Here is a 19,678-nt window from a genome sequence, read left to right on the forward strand (position 1 = left end):
AACCTGATCATATGACCGAAAGCAACAGGCTGAAAACAGTTAAATCCAAGCGAGTTAAACATGTGTAAAGTTAAACAGGAGCAGCTAACAATGAGCAGAAGTTTATGTTGTACTTTCAAATTAACTCGTACGTTTTGTTTGTCTGTATCACCTGCGAAAGTTACAAAATGTCCCAATACTTTTATTGTGAAAAATGAAACCGGAAGCGCTTGGGATTGAGCCGCATGTAGCGTTTGTCCGTCACATGATTCCGGAGTTAATAACTTCAGACTGAGCTGTAGTGATCACCTGCAGGTAACCCGGCCGTTATGTAGGTTTAGCACGCCGCCTGTTTTTATCTTCTTATTCTTATTCATACGAACACACCTCTGTTTTGCTTTGCGATGTAGCTAATGAAGTTGAAGCAGTTGAAAATCAGGTACATGTTTTTAAAAGCAACTATCAACTAAATTTGAAGTTATCGTGAGAACAAGTCCAAAGTTGTCGCCCTGTCAGCTGTGAGGCTCGCCGGGTTTTCCAATGACCGAGCGGACTCCTCTCCTCCACTACCGCCTCGTCAGCAGCGTCCATGACTCCGAGCAGCCGGCGCCTCCGGCCGCGGAGCGCCGCGAGCAGCTCCCGGGCAGCCCGGGGCCGGGGCCGCGGCCGGGGCCGGGGCCGGGGCCGGGGCCGGGGCCGGGGCACAGGTCCTCCCAGCAGAGGAAACAGCCGCAGAAGCTCTCCATCTTCTTCGGTGTGGTGGTTCCGACCCTGCTGTCCATGTTCAGCGTGGTGCTCTTCCTCAGGATAGGTGAGGGAAATCACTGCACCAAACCCCGTTCTGAATGTAGATGTTTTAGTGTTAAGGTGATATTACATCACCTTTTAAAGTCACTTTATGAGCTATTGTTTCATTTATGCTAGATGAAATCGGTACAATTTATTTTGTCTTCTTTTCGTTGAGCTCTAATAAGTGGGCGCTAGTGAGCATTTTAATACTTTTGGGAAATTGAGCCTTGAAAGTAACTTGGTCTGTGATAGTACTTCACATTTATAACACCCTTTATAACCCTAAACAGTTTTCTAAAAAAACAAAAATATTATGTAGTATTTATTTTTCATTCATTCACTCTGGGGTGTGGAAATCTCTAAGTGTGACAAATCATATAGCCAAGGACAGGATGTGAACACGGCAGTAAATACAAATACAGAAATTGTGGGGGTGAAATGGTTCATTAATTGTGTAAACGGACCCAAAACTACAGCAGCTGGGAAGTTTGATGGATGTGGTCAGTTTAGCTCCTGGTGAAAATAACAACCCAAAGTTAGGACCACCTGAAATCCAAACCACTTCCTCCCACTGTCCGACCGGCACCAGCCGCCTGGAAACGCTCTGAAGACTGTGGGACATCATTGTAAAGCTTGGGGGTCCCCCTTGTGAAATGTGGGGCTCATGTTCTGTAGGCATCTCTCCAGACCATAAAAGAAACCAAAAATGTTTTCAAACTAGTACTCTTTTCAACAAAACTTGCTTCTTCTTCTGCTTCCATTTTCACTGATAACCACTGCGACAGTAACTTCCTTGGTGTCCTACAGCGGTCTGCCACAGCTTCTATGTCCCCGACTGAGGACAGTAACACCACCCACACAACCATCCCACTTTGGGATTTTGACATAAACCCCCCCCAAAAAAGTTATTAATGTTTTAAACCAGAGAAATAGACTATAGGTGCTTTCTGATAGTGTTTAACTAAAAGCAAAGCATGAAAACTCATCATTTATACATTTTATTTCATTTCACCTTTAACTACAGGAAATCTAAAGGCCAGACAGCATGCAGCAAATACTCTCTTAAAGTAGCAGCACAGATTATCGTCAACAAAATAGATTTTTGACATTTGAAAAATTTCAGAATCTTCAATGCTCGTGACGTGATGCATCTAAAAATAGACCCCCCCGCACCCAACAAACACAAACACCATTTCAGTCATGCATGTAAGATGCTTGCCAGCCCCCAGGAGCAGCTTTTGCCCAGATCTTGTCCTTTGGAGTGGCTGGAGATAAACTGTCAGCCTGGTGATTAGTGGACACTTTGCTCTAGATTTTAACATTTACCTATTTCTTTTAGATTTAGGATGACCGAGCCTTACAGTGGAATCTATGAACAAAGCTGCAGTTGATGAACTGATAAGTTTTAGTTATGGTAGAGGGAAATGATGCTAGGGGCAGTTTCCAGTTTCCTCAGATTTAAAAAAGTAAAAGTCACTGGGTTTTATAAATCAAACCTTTTTTTTTTCACTATAAGAAAAGAAAAAAGCCAGTGAAGAAGTATGCATGTATGTGATTGTACACAAAGAGGTAAAAGTAATCAAACTAAGATAGAAATGAAGTATTTGCTCTCACATCTGGTTTTAAAGAGCAATAAACCAACTTTGAGACCTAACTTCATCTTCTGTCCTGTACTTCTGCTTTTTTACCCCCCCCCCCCCCCCAAAAAAAAAAAAAAAAAAAAAAAACAAAAACAAAAAAAAAAAAAAACAATTCCTCTCTGGTGTTTTTGTTTCAGCTGCTGGGCAGATAACATGCGTACAACACACAGACTGACTTGCCTGTAGCTGTCAGACCAGTTGAATCTGTTTTTATTGAACGTGTTAGAATACACAGGATGTGACAGTGGTTTCAATGGGGATGTGAAAGTACTGTCAATTTATCAGCCTCTAACGGTCAGGAATGTAAATAAAAATGATTTCTAACACAAATTCATGTTATGCCATTTAAAAATCAAGCAGCACGTCTTACCTCAAATACACTTAAGAATGCTGTTAGGATAAAAACCAAAGTGCCTAAATTGATGTTTGTATTTTTTAGTCCTTCCTGCTTCTCCTTTGAAGGGAGATTTTGTTCAGTCAGCAGTTAATCGTTTGTCTGTGTGGGATCAGTATCTGCTGAATGAACAAAAACCTCCCGTTGCTGATCAGAGACAGATTTGTCTCTGTAGAAGTGTTGTGATAAAGTAGATAACGTTTGTCTGACTTGATTTTAAAGTATTTGGAAGTCCTTCTTGATAAGAAACACAAATTTGTTCACTGGGATTTGAGATTTAAAGGTGAACTGAAAAGTGTTTTAAAGCCAACATCAGTTGAAAGAAATCATAAAAAATGCGTATTGTACTTTCAATAAAAAAAAAAACATACAATTTTTTTTTGTGTAAACATTGAAGGAATCACTTGGATGTTTTCAGTTTTTTTTCCATGGCCCCCCTGATGTGTGACATCCACTGAGGTTCCCAGCCATTCAGCAGTGAGTGGATAAATACTGGTACAGTTTAGTTCAGTGCGTTAGAATTAATTGTTTGGCTTCCCGAAAGATAAAAACCTTCCTCAGATTTGAATCCATAAGCTCCAATTTGGAAAAAGAAAAGCACCGCTCCAGACCTCGTTAAGGCAGTGGACTGGCTTCATGCCACTAAAACAGCAGTCCTGACTATTTTTTATTTTAAAAGAAAGGCAAATAGAGAGGAAGACATATCCACAGAGAACAAGAGGAGAAACAGGAAGTTTGACTTCAAACATGACATGGATGTGTGTCATTACAAGGTCTGAGCTGCTTACAGGCCAGCAGCCTGAGATCAGATGAAACTAATATCATAGATTGAAACTGCTGTTGATTAGTTTACTCTGGTGTGAGAGTTCATAAATGCTACTCTCAAGCATGCATCCGGTTTAAATTGGGTCAGCTTCGAGTTAGCAACGTTAGCTCTCTCCTGCCGTCTTTATGTTGATTTGCAGTGTTGTGTGCTGATGTCATGACAACGATCTGGGGGTAATCGGTTCTCGCTGTTTAACGTTCCCAACTTGGTTGTTCTGCGCGTTGTTTTGTCGGCCATGACGGTCCTGGTGATCATCAGAATCTGATCCAGCTGTTGGTTCATGTTCATACTGGTATGATTGTATATCCATTACGCTCGCAAAGTCTTTTAGCATTTCTTTGTATTAAAAAGAGGCATATTCTTCTATTTCCACTAGTAAAGAAGCAGACAGTAGTGGCCGGAGCATGTCATGAACCCAGGATGGGAACTCTGCCCCACAAATCACTCACTTCAGAAATTATTGACTTAAATGCTAAAAACTGTTTATTTAAGTTTTAGGTCAGAAAAATGGGTCCCTGCAAAGTTGTGTGGATGTGTTTGACTAAATAACATTCTTGAAATGTCAGTTTTTTGAGATTTGAATTCAGTTAACCTTTAACATGTTCTACAGCAAGAACCAAGTTTTACTCTAAGCAACATTATTTGCTTTAACCACAGTCTGACTACCCCACTGGTATGTTTTTAAAAATTGTTTTGTGGATTTTTAGCACAATAGTCCCTTATTTAAAGGTCAGGGGTACAGGATGCAGCGACATCTAGTGGTGAATATGCCAATGACAGCTACACACCCAGCAGTAAATACATCCTCCTCAGTGATGGTATCAGTTATCTACATTACATAGAAAAAACCCACATCGTTATGTCAGCTGAGGAGGCACATCAGCTGATGTTTCTGTAAATTAACACAAACTTTTAAACAAACATTATTCAGACATGAATACATTTCAGATTCGCCTATTTGTGGAGTTGCCAGATGCAGACAAATTTGTTTGTACCCTTTTGTTAAGGAAAGAAAACCCACAAGGGTCATTGAAATAACTTGAAACTGACAAAAGTAATCATTTAAAAAAATGACTGAAAGTCAACAAATGAAAATCAGTCATTGCTTTTACATTTAGGTTCAGCAAAATTATTTTAAAACCAAACTAATAAAACTTGCCTTGACAAAAAAGATGGTACTCTTAGCTTTAATATTTTGTTGCACAACTTTTTAAGCAATCACTGCAGTCAAGTGATTTCTGTCCCTCTCTCTGAGACTTTGCACCTGTCCACAGGTATTTTGTCTTACTCCTCATGAACAAACTGCTCCATCTGTCTCACGTCTGAAGGCTTCCTTCTCCAGACTGCAGGTTTCAGCTTCTTCCACAGGTGTTTACCAGGATTTAGATCAGGGCTCAGAGGGCCACTTCAGAATGTTCTGAGACATTTTTGGATGTCTTTAGCTTTGTGTTTTGGGTCATTGTCTTATTGGAATACCCATGAGCTGTGACTGGGACCAAGCTTTATGACACTGGGCAGAACATTTGGATCCAGAATGCCTCGATAGTCTTTTGATTTCATTGGAGCCTGAACAGATTCAGATGCAGATGCAGCAAAGCAGCTCCAGGTCATAACTAAATGTCCTCTGTTTGTATGTTTCAGTTTTGAGACTAAAAACATAGACCTGGTGGAATCTGTTGTCAGTAGGCTCCAGTTTGGTCTCATCTGTCTAAAGGATGTTCTCCCACAAGCATGTGGCTTGTCAATATGCATTTTGACAAATTCCTGCCTCACTTTTTTATGGTTTAGTATCTTTTTAGGTCAGCTTCCATTAAGTCCACTTTTGCTCAAAAACTGACTTATGGTACAATCTGACACAAATGTACCTTGAAGTTGACCTCTAATTTCTTTGGAAGTTGTTCTGGGCTCTTTGGTTGCCATTTATATTATAGTTCTTTGATTTGTCATCAGTTTTCCTCTTGTATCCACGTCATCAAGGTGTTTGGAGATGGTCTTATAGCTTTTACCTATAAAATTCTGTCAATAATTTTTAATTTTCTTTCAAAGCTCTTGAGACAACTCTGTCCTTGGTTTTCTCTGGTCCATGTTCAGTGTGGTACACACCATGATAACAAACAGTACAGTGACTACTTTTCACCCTTTAAATAGGCAGACTGACTGATTTACAAGATTAAAGACACCTACGATGCTGATTACAGATTATTTAGTTTAAAGGGGAAATTAAATCAAATATATAAATAATGAATTTTCATGTTTTTCTTAGTCAAACACTATCATAACACACTCCAGTAGTTTGTTTATCTGATTTAAAATGTTAATAACTTATTTTTAAAGTTTTTGTGTCAAAATCCCACAGTAGGGTGATCATGTGGGCGGTGTTACCTCCCTGGTTGGGGATGTAAAAGGAGCCACAGCCAGCTGTGGCACACCGCTGTAGCACACTGAGGAAGTTACTGTCGCAGCGTTTATCAGTAAAAATGAAAGCAGAAGAAGAAGCAAGTTTTGTTAACAAGAGTACTGATTTGTAACCATGTTTTTTTTTTGTTGGGAACTTGAACCCCACATTTCATATGGGGAACTTCCAAGTTTTACAATGATGTCACACAATCTTTAGGAGTTTCCCATCTGGACAGCTAGAGGTGGCAGGTACCGGTCTGACAGTGGGAGGATGTGGTTCTTCTGTTGAAGGTTTGTATTTCAGGTGGTCCTCTTCAACTGCACAGTCAGTGAGCAGACACCAAGAGCTAAACTAACCACATCTATCAAATTTCCTTGTCCTTTGATAAGCTGAAGAATGACATAGCAGTTGTTGTTTTGGGTCAGACGATATGTCACACTTTCAAATGATCAATTGCCCAGAAAATGCCCAAGAGACCTTAGTCATTTTTTTGGTCTTTGATTATTAATTTTAAATTGGTGTAATGTTTTTTTTAAATGAAAGACTCTGAAAACAAGCACATTTTCTTTTCTTTTCATTTGTTAGCTTCCAAACACTTTTCATTTCTCCTTTAACATTTATACTATATTGCCAAAAGTATTCGCTCATCTCCCTTCAGCTGCATATGAACTTGAGTGCCATCCCATTCTTAATCCATAGGGTTTAATATGATGTTGGCCCACTCTTTGCAGCTATAACAGCTTCAACTCTTCTGTGAAGGCTTTCTACAGGTTTAGGAGTGTTTATGGGAATTTTTGACCATTCTTCCAGAAGCTCATCTGTGAGGTCAGACACTGATGTTGGAGGAGAAGGCCTGGCTCACAGTTTTCACTCTAATTCATCCTAAAGGTGTTCTATCAGGTTGAGGTCAGGACTGTGCAGGCCAGTCAAGTTCTTCCACACCAAACTCGTTCATCCATGTCTTTATGGACCTTGCTTTGTGCACTGATGCACAGTCATGTTGGAACAGGAAGGGGCCATCCCAGACTGTTCCCCTTAAAGTTGGGAGCATGAAATTGTCCAAAATACTAGTAATAAGTACTTTGTGATGTAAAGCTTGGATGCAGCTGCTCGGCCATAGAAACCCATTCCATGAAGCTCTCTACACTGTTCTTGAGCTAAGCACTTTGAACTGCCTTGTTTCTGAAAAGTGCTATATAAATAAATTTGACTTGACTTAATCTGAAGGCCACATGAAGTTTGGAGGTCTGCAGTGACTGACTCCACAGAACGTTGGTGACCTCTGTGCACTGTACGCCTCAGGATCCTCTGAGCCCGCTCTGTGATTTTTATTTATTTATTTTTTTGCGGCCTACCACTTTTTGGCCAAGTTGCTGTCGTTCCCAATCACTTTCACTCTTTTTATAATCCGACTGGACTTATTGCACAGGTGGCATCCTATCACAGTTCCACGCTGGAATTCACTGAGCTCCAGAGAGCAACACTTTCTTTCACAAATGTTTGTAGAAGCAGCCTGCTTACCTAGGTGCTTGATTTTATACACCTGTGGCCATTAAAGTGATTGGAACACCTGATTTCAAGGGTTTGGATGGGTGAGTGAATACTTTTGGCAATACAGTGAATCTCATATCTTTCTGAATACAGTGCATGAAAATGTCCATCATGTTTGCGCATTTGGACTGACACAACTTCCAGTCAACATTTACTGTCATGCACTTTTGTGTGGATTACAGTTTAATGCAGCACGAAGTTCCACTTCATCATTAATCCAGAAAAAGATTTGGTTTTTGCTCTTGTGCTTGTCATCCTCGTCTTTTTCCTCATGTGTTTATGGTTTGGGGTGTCTGCTCCATGCCTTGTTTTCCTGTTTTTTTTTTTTTGTGTATTTTCATGGCAGCGTTACAGTGCTACATACAGGCTTTGCAAATCTGTAGACACCTCACCTCTGTGATTCAGAGGGCTGCGACAAAAGTAGTATCGATGCTTTTCTATTATCTTGATGCATTCTACTCCTCTTTTCATCCCTGTGTGATTATTTGGTAGTTTTAAAGCAAAAAAATCCTTCAGATTAATTTTACTTCCAGTTGTAGATCCCCATCATGTGTTTAATGTGTATTCCGCAGACTGTTCGGGCTCTGCACTTCCACTTTTCTGACTTCCGCCTTTTGTGTTCTTCAGCATCACGATATTAATTAACATTCCACTAAAATCTCTTTGTTTTTATTGTATTTGTATTACACGTTTTTACTGAAACCATATTCAATATAAATATTATTAAATTATAAAATGTTTCAAATCTTTACTGACAGGATCTGAAAACCTTAACAAAAACAATTTAAAAAGGGCAAAAGTTCGTTTATTTGTTTGTTTGTTTAATAAAAAAACTTCCAACATGCAACTCCAGTTTCACTTTTACATAGGTCGTAATGCTATGGTAAATAATGGATTGTTTTTGTTTGAATTCTGTAAGGATTTTTAGAAATGTTATCGGCAGGAAAACCACAGAAGAATGCCTGTTTGGACAAACTTCAGCGATAGTGTGGGTTTATGTGATTAATAATACTTTGAATGCCCACATCTGTATACTTTGTGTGTGAATGCATTCCACGCTGCAGGGACTTTTAGATAAAACTGAAGTTTCTTGGTGGTTTACTTGATTTTGTTTTGTCTCATCAGGTTTTGTGGTGGGGCAGGCTGGACTGTTGCAAGCCATAGTCATGTTCCTGGTGGCCTACTTCATTATTTCCATGACTGTGCTGTCAGTGTGTGCCATCTCCACCAATGGAGCCCTGGATGCTGGAGGAGCCTATTGTATCCTCTTCACACACAAACACCATCATGTGATGACCTGCATGTGACAGTCAATGTAGTATCAGTACCATTGTGCAGGGTTTAAGGATCGATCCATTACACACACTAGTGGAAAGTTTCACAGCAGTAAACAAAGACAGTCTGTATGTTTGTTTACTGCAGCAAAAGTATTTGTAAAAGTAAAGAAACTGTTTATATGGAAAATTTTAGTTTTGGTAGAATTTCTGAACATGGTTATGATGACCCCTGAAGCCACGGTGGTGATGGTTGTGGTAAATCTGCCAAGTTACAAACATACAGGAGGTTTTCTCGGAAAGCTCACCTTTTCTTTCACATTTGCTTAAAATGTAGTCATTCACAAACCATTTCCAATGTTATTTAAAGTGGAAAGTCCTTCTTTGTCACATGCAGTGAATTCAGTCTTCAAGTGGCTTTGAGTGCTTGGCATGCAGACACTGTAAAACATTAAACTGAGGTCATTTACAAAAATCAGACAGCTTACTGTATTCCAGTAACACACACTGAGTGTCATCTCTGTCTTTGCAAAAAACATTTAATTATTGTTATTATTATTAATTTCCCAGCAAATCTTACATAGAATTCAAATCTGAGGCAGGTAGGGTATTTGTTAAGGTGATATTTTTACATGCAGCAAGTTTATTCAGACTTTTAGAAAATTAGATGACTAAATCTAGATTGAACTTTTTAATTTTACTAGCAAAAAGCCCAGAGAGGAAGCAGCGAACTTCCAGTAAAAGTAGAAAAAAATGGAATTTGTTCAGTGTGTACTTTTGTGAAATTTAACTTTTGAAACTCAGAAATAAATACCAAACCAAAGAGAATTTCTCAGGCTAATGGACAGTTAAAAAACACCTTTTCATACTTTTTTAGTTCAGAATTAATCAGCGGTCTTCGAGCACCCAAACACTTCTAAAAATTGAACTATTGGCTTACATTTTCTCTTAATTCAAATTTTCCTCCCAAGCTTTTTCCTGGTTAAACCATACTGATTGTAAAAGAACCTTTCATTATTTAGCTCATATCACTGATAAATGGAAATGCGAACCTAGTGACACAGTGCATCTAACAATCCCTGAATCAGCGTTCAGACATGATCAGCCGAGCCCTGGGTCCTGAGTTTGGTGGCAGCATCGGCCTCATGTTCTTTCTGGCTAATGTGTGTGGCAGCGCCCTGTATGTGCTGGGTCTGGTGGAAGCCATTTTGTCAACATTTGGAATACCAGAAGGTAAATTAAAGTTTATAGTTTCCAAAAGATTTTTAGTGTTCATACAGTGTTAATTAGTTTGTCGTGTTAGTTTTAGTTTAGTTCAAAGATATTGACATTACAACACTGAACATACTTAAAGAAAAACAAGGTGCAGCAGCTTTTTTTCACTTTCTTACTGGTATGTTATTAAAAATAAAATATTATAATATCTGCATAGAAAATCTAAAGTGTTTCTTAGTTTAGCACCAAGTTGACTTTAAAAATATCAGCGTGAGAACTTTTTTAATCAATCGAATGAACTTTTCCATGATAGAATATCATGGAAAAGTTACATAATTTAAGTTTCATAATTTGGGCTTCCAGCTCATGAAACTCACAAAAACAGGATTTCAAAATTAGAATACTGTGGAGAAATCAGGCCAAATTTTACAGGCCATGAAAGTGGTAAACTAAGTGTGACACACTACTCACCTACTAAACTCAAAGCACCTGCACAGGTTTCCACCTGCTGTCATTAAATTGCTTCAGTTTGGTTCAATTGTCTCAGCACGGTTCCATATGGGGAAGACTGCAGACCTAACAACCGGCCAGAAGACCATCATTGATACCCTCCATAGGATGGGTAAGCCACACAAGTTCATAGCTAAGGAGGCTGGCTGTTCACAGAGTGCTGTGTCCAAGCATATCAATGAAAAGTCTAGTGGGTGGAAGGGCAAAATGTGGCAGGAGAAGATGCACCAGCAAAAGAGATGACCGTGGCCTTCATTTGATAATCAAACAGAGAAGATTCAAGAATCTGGCAGAGATCCAGAAAGAGTGGACTGAGGCGGGAGTCACAGCTTCAACAACCACCACATTCAAACGCATCTGGGAGATGGTCAACAACTGTCGGGTTCCTTGGCCAGTGGTCTAAGGTCCCCTTTTCCGCTGAAAGTAAAGTGTGTCTTTCATTCTGTAATCAAGGTCCAAGGGTTTGGAGAAGGACGGGTGAGGAACTAAACCCAAAGTGCTTGAGGTCCAGGGTGGAATATCCACAGTCAGTCATGATTTGGGGGCAATGTCTGCTGCAGGTGTTGGTAAACTCTGCTGTCTTAAATCCAAGTTCACCGCAACAGTCTACCAGAATGTTTTAGAGGACTTTATGAGTCCTTCTGCTGAGGATCTGTATGGAGATGCAGATTTCATCTTCCAGCAGGACCTGGCCGCTGCCCATGCCGCCAGAAGCACCAAACTTGATTTGATGCCCATGCCATCCCAGTGCTTGACTGGCCAGCCAACTCACCGGACCTAAACTCCAGTGACAATCTATGGGGTATTCTGAAGAGGAAAAGGAGGGGCACCAGACCCAACAACAAAGAAGAGCTGACAGCAAGCATCAAGGAAATCTGGGCTTCCATAGCTCCCAGGCAATCCCACAGGCTGATTGCCTCAGTGCCATGTCGCATTGAGGCAGTGATTAAGGCAAAGGGATTCCCAAACAAGTATTGAACATTGACATATTGTTTTTAAAGTACCATATTTTGATTTTAATTTCTTTCTTTTTTACAGCAAAAACTGAGAAGTGGTTTGGGCTGATTTCTCCATAATATTCTAATTTTTTGAAATCCTGTTTTTGTGAGCTGGAAGCCCAAATTATGTAAAAATAAACAAATAAATACTTGAAATCATTTAAACTGTGGGCCCTGAATCTATAACCTATGAAAGTTTAACTTTTTTAATGGAATTGTGGGAATGAAACAACTTTTCCATGTTATTGAAATTTTTTGGAAAAGGTCTGTATTATACCAAGTCTGAAATGAAGTTTTGATTGGCATGCCTTTTTTTTATTTACCTTTTATCATACTGAACTGTACACAAAGGTCTCAAGAGACCTCTCATTTCAATATAAGTCTTAAGGGTAAGTCCTAAGATAAAGACTTTTTCTTTGTTTTTAAAAATGGTATTGATCAATGGAAGCAAAATGTAAAGAAATGGGGCTATTCCAGTATAGCTAAGATAACATTCTTATAATGCTGGTGTAGATTTTTAATCATCAATCGTAACAATCTTTTAGAAGAAGTTCAGTTGCCTTCATTTCAAGCTCTTAAGATACTTTTTCTCATCATACTACCAGTCAAGCTCATATTTGATTTAATTATAATATTAAAGATAAATTCTTAAAGACTCACAAGGTTTTTTTTTTTTTTTTAAATGTTCATCTACTTAGGTGAATTTTTTATTTTATTTAATTTTTTACTAAACTTATTTACCTTTCCTTTTTTAAGGTAAATTTTTTTTTTTTATATTCAAGTGACAGACAAGTGTTTCTCACAGTCAAACGGTGCATTCTGTTTCTGGTGCTGCAGATCATATATGGCAGAAACTAAAACACAGGCAGTTTTACGTAGATTTAAGGGGTGTAACGGTATGTGCAAGTAAAAGAAAAGTATGCTCTTCACAGCCACTCTCATCTTCCAGTTGCTTTCCGCTAACTGCAACAACAGAACATTAACAAAGAAACTCTACACCAAAGTAAAGCACGAATGTTTAGTTCGGATGAAACGCAAAGGCTTGAAGACTTGCCTGTTTTAAACCAGCAGAGTGGAAAACGTTTCATTCCTAAAGATCCACTGCAGCGACACACTGAGCGAGAGGTGGATGTATGGAAAGCCAAAGGGGTCATAATTTGTGTATAGCAAGCAAAAAGGGACATAACTTTCATACTTTGAAATGCCCTTTGGCAGCTAATAAAACCATTAAATACATCACCAGGCATTTAATAAATACCACCAGTGTATGAACAGCTGAAAATCTACTTGTCTCTTTATTATTTATTTTGTATTTTCACTTCAGGAGATGGTATGTATTATTTTATTTTGCATCAAGTTAAGGCCAAAATAATTTTAACAAACTTTTGTTCTACTTTCTTAACAAATAAGGAATTACCTTTCAGTTCTGGAGTTTATGAAACTTTGTTTTTGATCTCATAACGTCAGACAAATAAGAGCACCATATGTCTTTATTATTTCGTTTTTTTTTAACAGTTGACAAATCCTACCTTGCTGTACACGATCTGCTACCTTATTCCTACCTTTGTAGCAAAAAACCAAACAAATAAAAAACACTAAACAAACAACATCAACAAAAAACTAGCCTTTGGGACAACAGAACGAAAAAAATGTTGAATTGTGACCTCAAAACAGAGATTTGTACTGAAACATGATTAAAATGTATATCAGAACAGTTTTATTATTTCATTTCATACATGTTTATTAATGTCACCATCACATTTTTTGGATTTAATATTGATTTTAAAAGAGCTTCACTATATAAAGTTGTCTTTCTCATGTTTTCACATTTTAGACCAGACTGTTGCTGCCTCTTCATACCAAATCCTGCCATCAGGCTACTGGTGGTCTCTGCTCTATGCCACTGGCATCGCCTTGCTGTGCCTTTTCGTGTGTCTGATTGGAGCCCACATCTATGCCAAGGCCACTTTCATCATCTTCCTGGTGGTCATGGTTGTCCTCTGCACCATCTTTATAAGCTTTTTTGCTGTAAAGCCTAGAATCATCACACTGCCGAGCTCGGCAATCAATGGGACGGGGATTCCCACCACAGCCAATTTCACAGGCTTCAAGCTGGAGACGTTGAAGGGGAACCTGATGGGTAAGGAGAAGTTCTTCAGCCTGAGTAGTTTTAGAATGTCCTAATATACGGTGTCTGTAAACTTTTGTTCATTGTAACAATTGACAACACTATAGTTTAGTTGAAGTCAGTGAGATTTAAAACATGCTCTGCTATTGGCTTGCATGAGGTGTCAAACATATCTAGTAGGTAACTTTTAAAACATTTGGATATTTTATTGAAGGAGGTTCTGCAATTCATGTAGACACAGATTATTCTTTCCAACATCTTAAATTAATTTCCTTGAGGTTTTGACGTTCTGCACTGTAAGCAGCAGTTAGAGCCTCACAACACGAAGGTTGCAGGTTCACCTCCTGACCTTTCTGCCTGGAATTTTCTCTGGTTTTCTGTCACAGACTAAAAACATGCATGTTAGGTTAATTGGTAATTCAAAAATGTCCCTAGGTGTGAGTGAGAGTGTGAATGGTTGTCCTATTTGTCCCTGTGATGGACTTGTGACTTGTCCATGCTGTGACTGCTGGAGACAGACACCAGCTCCCGCCACCCAAACAGAAAAAGTGGGTAAAGAAAATGGATGGGAGGATGAATTTTTGTCTCTTTGGGGACACATTTGTAATTATAAATTTCTATTGCTGTGGTACCTTGCTTGATTGTACATGACATTAGGTTAAGAAAAAAAGTGATGTTGCTTTTTGAAAGTAGCCAGCTCAGCTGTTGGTTTAAGGAAGTCAGAGACATTGCCTGACATCTTAGTGCCAGAGCACATGAACATGAAAATACAAAACTGAGTCATTCAGAGGCTGAGAAGCAACTTCTGAAGAGTGCTCTGTGTAAATATTGACTAATACAAACTACTTTAACTATTTCATTAAGTATATCTGTTGTCCTATTAAATAAATTTCTATTAGATGACATTTAGAAAAAGGAGCAAGCACCCTGCTCCAAAGAAATGCATCTTGAAGCACATGATTACTGAGCTAACTGCTGTAACTCAGGTCTGCACATGTGAAAACTATTACACACATAAGCTGAATAATCCTGGTTCAGCTCAATAATGAGCAATGAGCATATTAACCAGAAAACAGAGCAACTGTGAATTAACTTCTGAAATATGGTGGCAGTGGGCCTAAGTCTTAGATCAATACAGTTATATTGACAAGGTAAACCAATATTTACTGATTAGGGAGGAAGAAAATGTGTAGATTGACCAAATTGTAGCAAAGGTTTTATGACAGTTTGTGAATAGTGTTTACAGATCTTTGTGGATGGCTGAACATTTTGTTCTCATGTACACACTGATGTGAGTAGAGACATTTTCTGCGTTGTATGTAACATTTGAATCTGTGTCTGACATGGGGAATGTAGCTTCCATTGACTGTCAACAAACCTGGAAAGGTGCTCTTTTTTTTTTTTTTTTAGTTCTATAGTGAAGAAGTGAATTCTTTGCTGTCAGTGTTATTTCAAACATATTTCTTTTTATTTGTAAGAATATTCAACTTTGCTATCATCAATACATTAAAAAAAGCCTCTGTGCAAAATGGGGTTAAAAACCTGTCATTATGCTTAATCAGGGACTGTTTTTTTTTCATTCATCCATCTCGCACCCCTCATGCAATGGCACTGCGCACCCCATAGTTCTGAACTAAAGAACTTGAATCTCATGATGATAATGTACACATTTTTATACTGATCAAAATGGAAAGGACAGAGTGTGACGCTCAAGGCTGCGAACATAACGTTCCCTGATGCTGAAGTTAAACTCTGTAAACAACAGAAATGATTTGTAGTGGAAAATGTTGAAATGCTCTAAAGGAATGGCACTCAAACTTGTTATACTCAGTTCCACCACAAAATTTACTAAGTTCTCAAAGTACCACCCATTGCAACAGATATTAAAAAGTAGTAGTACATGCTTACAAGATTTTATTCATAACTGGCATAAAGAGGCAAAGTGGCTGAATCCCTAACCCCAACCCTTGTTGAAGTTTAAGATGTGATAATTCCATGAATCGCCTGCAGTCTCGGCTCTTCTTCTGCTCCACATTTTGAACGCAACTTTGAGGTAACCTGCATCGGGTTTCCTCATAATTTTGCACTCGTTGTTGTTAGCAGATCCAATAAAATGCCTAACTAGCTACTAGCACATCAGTCAACCATCATCTACGACTGTTTTCACAGGGGTTTCATAGTACCTCCAGAACAAGTAGTGTTCATTTAGAGCCCAAATCGCTCATCTTTTGGACTGTTTCTACTTTTTGTTCAGTTTATGTTGTTTAATTACATTATTAATTTATTCAGAAATGGCTAATACCGGAACTACTTTTGCATGCAACTTAAGGGATCATGAGCAGCACCAAGGCTGCAGTTTGAGAACCAGTTCTTTGAGCTCTAAAACAGGATTTACGTCTGATATGTGAAGCGTCTATCAATAAACCAAATTAAACGTCTTGTTAAGAGTCTGATGACATTAATATAAGCACCACCATAGTGACTTGTATGCTTTGTCTTTTTGCAGCTCACTACACTGTAGATTACACAACAGGAACAATGATGACCTTTGCCACTGTTTTTGCTGTGATGTTCAACGGCTGTACAGGCATCATGGCTGGCTCCAACATGTCTGGTAAGTAAGAGGAACTTGTTGGCTAATCTGTGAGGGGTCTTGTAGTTATTGGTAGAACAATAACAATACATTACAACTTGTACAGGAAAAAGAAGGTAATATACTGAAGCAGTGGATGAGGGGAAAAGTAAGTACAGCCTAGTATTCAAAGCACCTTTAGGAGCAATACTTTAATTATTATGGCCTGCCACTGAAGGTGAAGACTATAATGGTTTTACCCATGTCTTTGTGAGTTTGTTGGTAGTGTTAGCAAAATATCTCATGAACCAGTGGAAAGATATTAATACAATTAATCAGTGGACGCACTTCCATAACTGATTAATCTTTGGAGTCAATCTAACTCAAAATGGCTGCCACAGCCAAGTGAGCTTATCCAACACAACAGTGTCTGTTACAGCCAGTTTTACAGATATCAAGCTGAAATTAGGTGTGGTTGTAGCTGAGAGGCATTCTCAACACATACTCAAGGTGCTACTCTTTCTGCAACATTAACTGTTGGAGTCAGCCCTGTTTGTCTTTTACCAAAATTTCTCATGATCTACTGAATAGATTTTAATAAAACTTTCAGAAAGTAATTATTCAATCTACAACTACAACCGATTGATTACTTGTTGGAGTCTACCCCATTCAAGATGGCCACTGTAGCTAATCAATCTTAGGAACCACAAAAATGTCTGTAACTCTGTCAAAGTCTCGCTCTAAAATGAAGAGGTTGTCTGACTGAAGGTTAGCTTATTTCAAGAATTTTCCAAGGATTTTTTCATATATTCAATGCTGAAAAATGTACGAGTTAATGAAGTTAAGATCAGAAAGCATAGGCTACAGCCTATACTTAATATCTATCCATTATTTATTTCCTTAATATTTGATATTATTCTTTATCCCCTTGGTATTTTCTTAATGAACAACACAGTAAACAATCTTTAATGGTGATAGCCAGTCTTCCCCTCAAACCAACAACAAAAAAAGATCAACATCTTTTCTTTTAGTATTTTTCTTAAAATAGAATCACTTAAAACAGCTGAGGTTAAGGGAAAAACGATGAAGCTGATGGAGGAACTAGATCTTGACTGTAAAAAACAAAAAGTGGATTGCTGCCATCTTAAAAGAACTTGTCTCAAAAGTGTCACAGTGGTTCATGTGAAGGCAATTTTATAAACCTAAACACCACTGTCAGTTTTATATTTTAATGATTATTTCAGCTGAAATATTATAATATTCCTGCAGGAAGTGCTGCAGGTTGCACCAATCTGAAATAATATCTGTCTTCCACTGCTGTTAGTGCTCACAAATAACCACTCAATTCTGGTGTGAAATGAAACTGATGGTGGCATCAAGATTATAAAATAGGCTTATGTGAATCTCTGTTTATTTGACAATGGAATTGTTATAAGAGGTAAAAACACCACACCCCTATTTATTTATACCAGTGGTGTCCAATTGACGATATATTTGATAGAATAAAATAAATAGGTATATTTCATAAATTGAATGTTTTTTTATTTTTCCTGAATAAAAATGGTTTGTGGTTAAATGTGACCAATACCATGCCAACATTTGATCAACATCTAAATTTAGTGTACTGTCTGCCTTTTGAGATGTCGACAAGCTAATGTTTATTTAAGATATTACAGCTCCAGGCAGAACTATGATGACACATAAATGTTGTTTCAGTCTATTAGTAAGGAAAAAAGTCAGGGAATGGATGGAGCTTCTTACAGACAGTTTAAACTTATCAGCTGCTCTGATGCAGTTCAGCTTTTGTTACCATGGTGATTTAGCCAGGCTCAAAGAGATCCTCTTTAGCTCAACACAGCTGGTTGTGGTATCAATCATTTGTATAATGGCTCTGTTTAGCAACAGATGTTTTTATTTATTCTGATGCATACAGTAAATATGTAGAATAAAGCCTAATTTTTCCCATGATTTTAAAATAAAATCTGTCTTATTTACCAGGTGACCTGAAAAATCCCAGCTTCTCCATTCCTCGTGGAACCATCACAGCTGTCATCTTTACCTTCATCATCTACAACCTGCTAAGCATTCTCGTGGCCTGCACCTGTGACCGGTCTGTAACAAATTCATGTTTTTATTTTCACATATGTATATGCATTCAGTGGATTGCAAGTATCTTGCAAGTATCTTGCAAGCAAATAAAGAGCAGTGAAGGAATCCGTAATTAATCATAAATCACACATTTCCAAGACAGAGAATTAAATATTGTAGGACTAATGCCTAATTGTAATCATAAATGTTGGTATGATGTGTTTCCAGCAGATGAAATCCAATACATAGAAACTATCAGATACTGGAGACAGGGTTAATTTTCTGCTTCATCAAACGCAACTGTAGGAGGGAAAAGACGCGGCCAGTTTAAAGCCATTTATTCCAGCTGAATGTTTTTCAGTAGTAGCTGTCTGGTAATCAACCCTAAACCCTAGTGTGAATGAAAAATGGAAATGCACCAGTGTGTGTAGACATCATAATCAGTCTCATTTATGACTCTGGTTGACAAACAACAAGAGAACATAAAACTTTTTTTTAATCAGTCTTACAAACTACACTCATTGCACTTCGAGACCATTTTTTGGAGACAGTGGAACAAATTTAACAACCAGACTCACATAAAGATATTCTTTTATTTGTTGTATTATTTTTTAAAATCAAGTAGAGTAAACCAGAATCTATTGCCCCTTTCACACAGACCCTAACGGTCCCGGCTCCACTCTACTTGGCTTGCTTTGCGAGCGTTTACATCTGCATTTTTTCGAGGTCGGCCCTGCTTCTTTGGTCCCTGCTTCGGAGTCGGGCCAGCCGGGCCGGCTGAAGGCGCTGTAAAGCCTGAAATCTCCGGCTGATAACAGCTGTCCTACTCCGCGCAACAATCGCATCATCCAGAGCATTTCTTCCACTGCACCTCTCTTCCTGAAGTCTCAGGAGAATCCCCATAAGTTTAAAAAACAGCAACAACACAGGGCCAACGTTGTCCATAGCGCTTCTGTTGTTTGCACAACTTGCGCTAAGTGTCGGTAGCGCCCCCCACAACACGAGGAGGCGTTCCTCTGCCACCGACCAAACTGGCCGGTGTGAACAGGAGCATTCTTTAAAGAGCCGAGTAGAGTGGAGTAGAGCCGGACTTCTGAATTAGGGCCCATGTAAAAGAGGCATATATGTGTATTCACATGTGTGTGTCCATCCATCCATCCATCCATCCATCCATCCATCCATCCATCCATCCATCCATCCATCCATCCATCCATCCATCCATTCTCTTCCGCTTATCCGGGGTCGGGTCGCGGGGGTAACAGCCTAAGCAGGGAGACCCAGACTTCCCTCTCCCCAGCCACTTGGGCCAGCTCCTC

The 19,678-nt window shown here is 38.7% G+C and overlaps 1 protein-coding gene across 1 annotated transcript in view; it reads left to right on the forward strand.

The window, feature by feature from the left end:
- The first annotated feature begins 519 nt into the window (after positions 1 to 519).
- zgc:153039 (uncharacterized protein LOC767698 homolog) overlaps positions 520 to 19,678 on the forward strand; it is a 109,582-nt gene continuing 90,423 nt past the window's right edge. The window contains exons 1-6 of the mRNA XM_037979613.1: positions 520 to 790; positions 8,703 to 8,837; positions 9,947 to 10,084; positions 13,409 to 13,714; positions 16,209 to 16,316; positions 18,273 to 18,384. Coding sequence (XP_037835541.1) covers positions 520 to 790; positions 8,703 to 8,837; positions 9,947 to 10,084; positions 13,409 to 13,714; positions 16,209 to 16,316; positions 18,273 to 18,384 — 1,070 coding nt within the window. The remainder of the gene's footprint in view (positions 791 to 8,702; positions 8,838 to 9,946; positions 10,085 to 13,408; positions 13,715 to 16,208; positions 16,317 to 18,272; positions 18,385 to 19,678) is intronic.

Source organism: Kryptolebias marmoratus, linkage group LG2 (assembly GCF_001649575.2).
Source record: "Kryptolebias marmoratus isolate JLee-2015 linkage group LG2, ASM164957v2, whole genome shotgun sequence".
NCBI classification, from domain to species: Eukaryota; Metazoa; Chordata; class Actinopteri; order Cyprinodontiformes; family Rivulidae; genus Kryptolebias; species Kryptolebias marmoratus.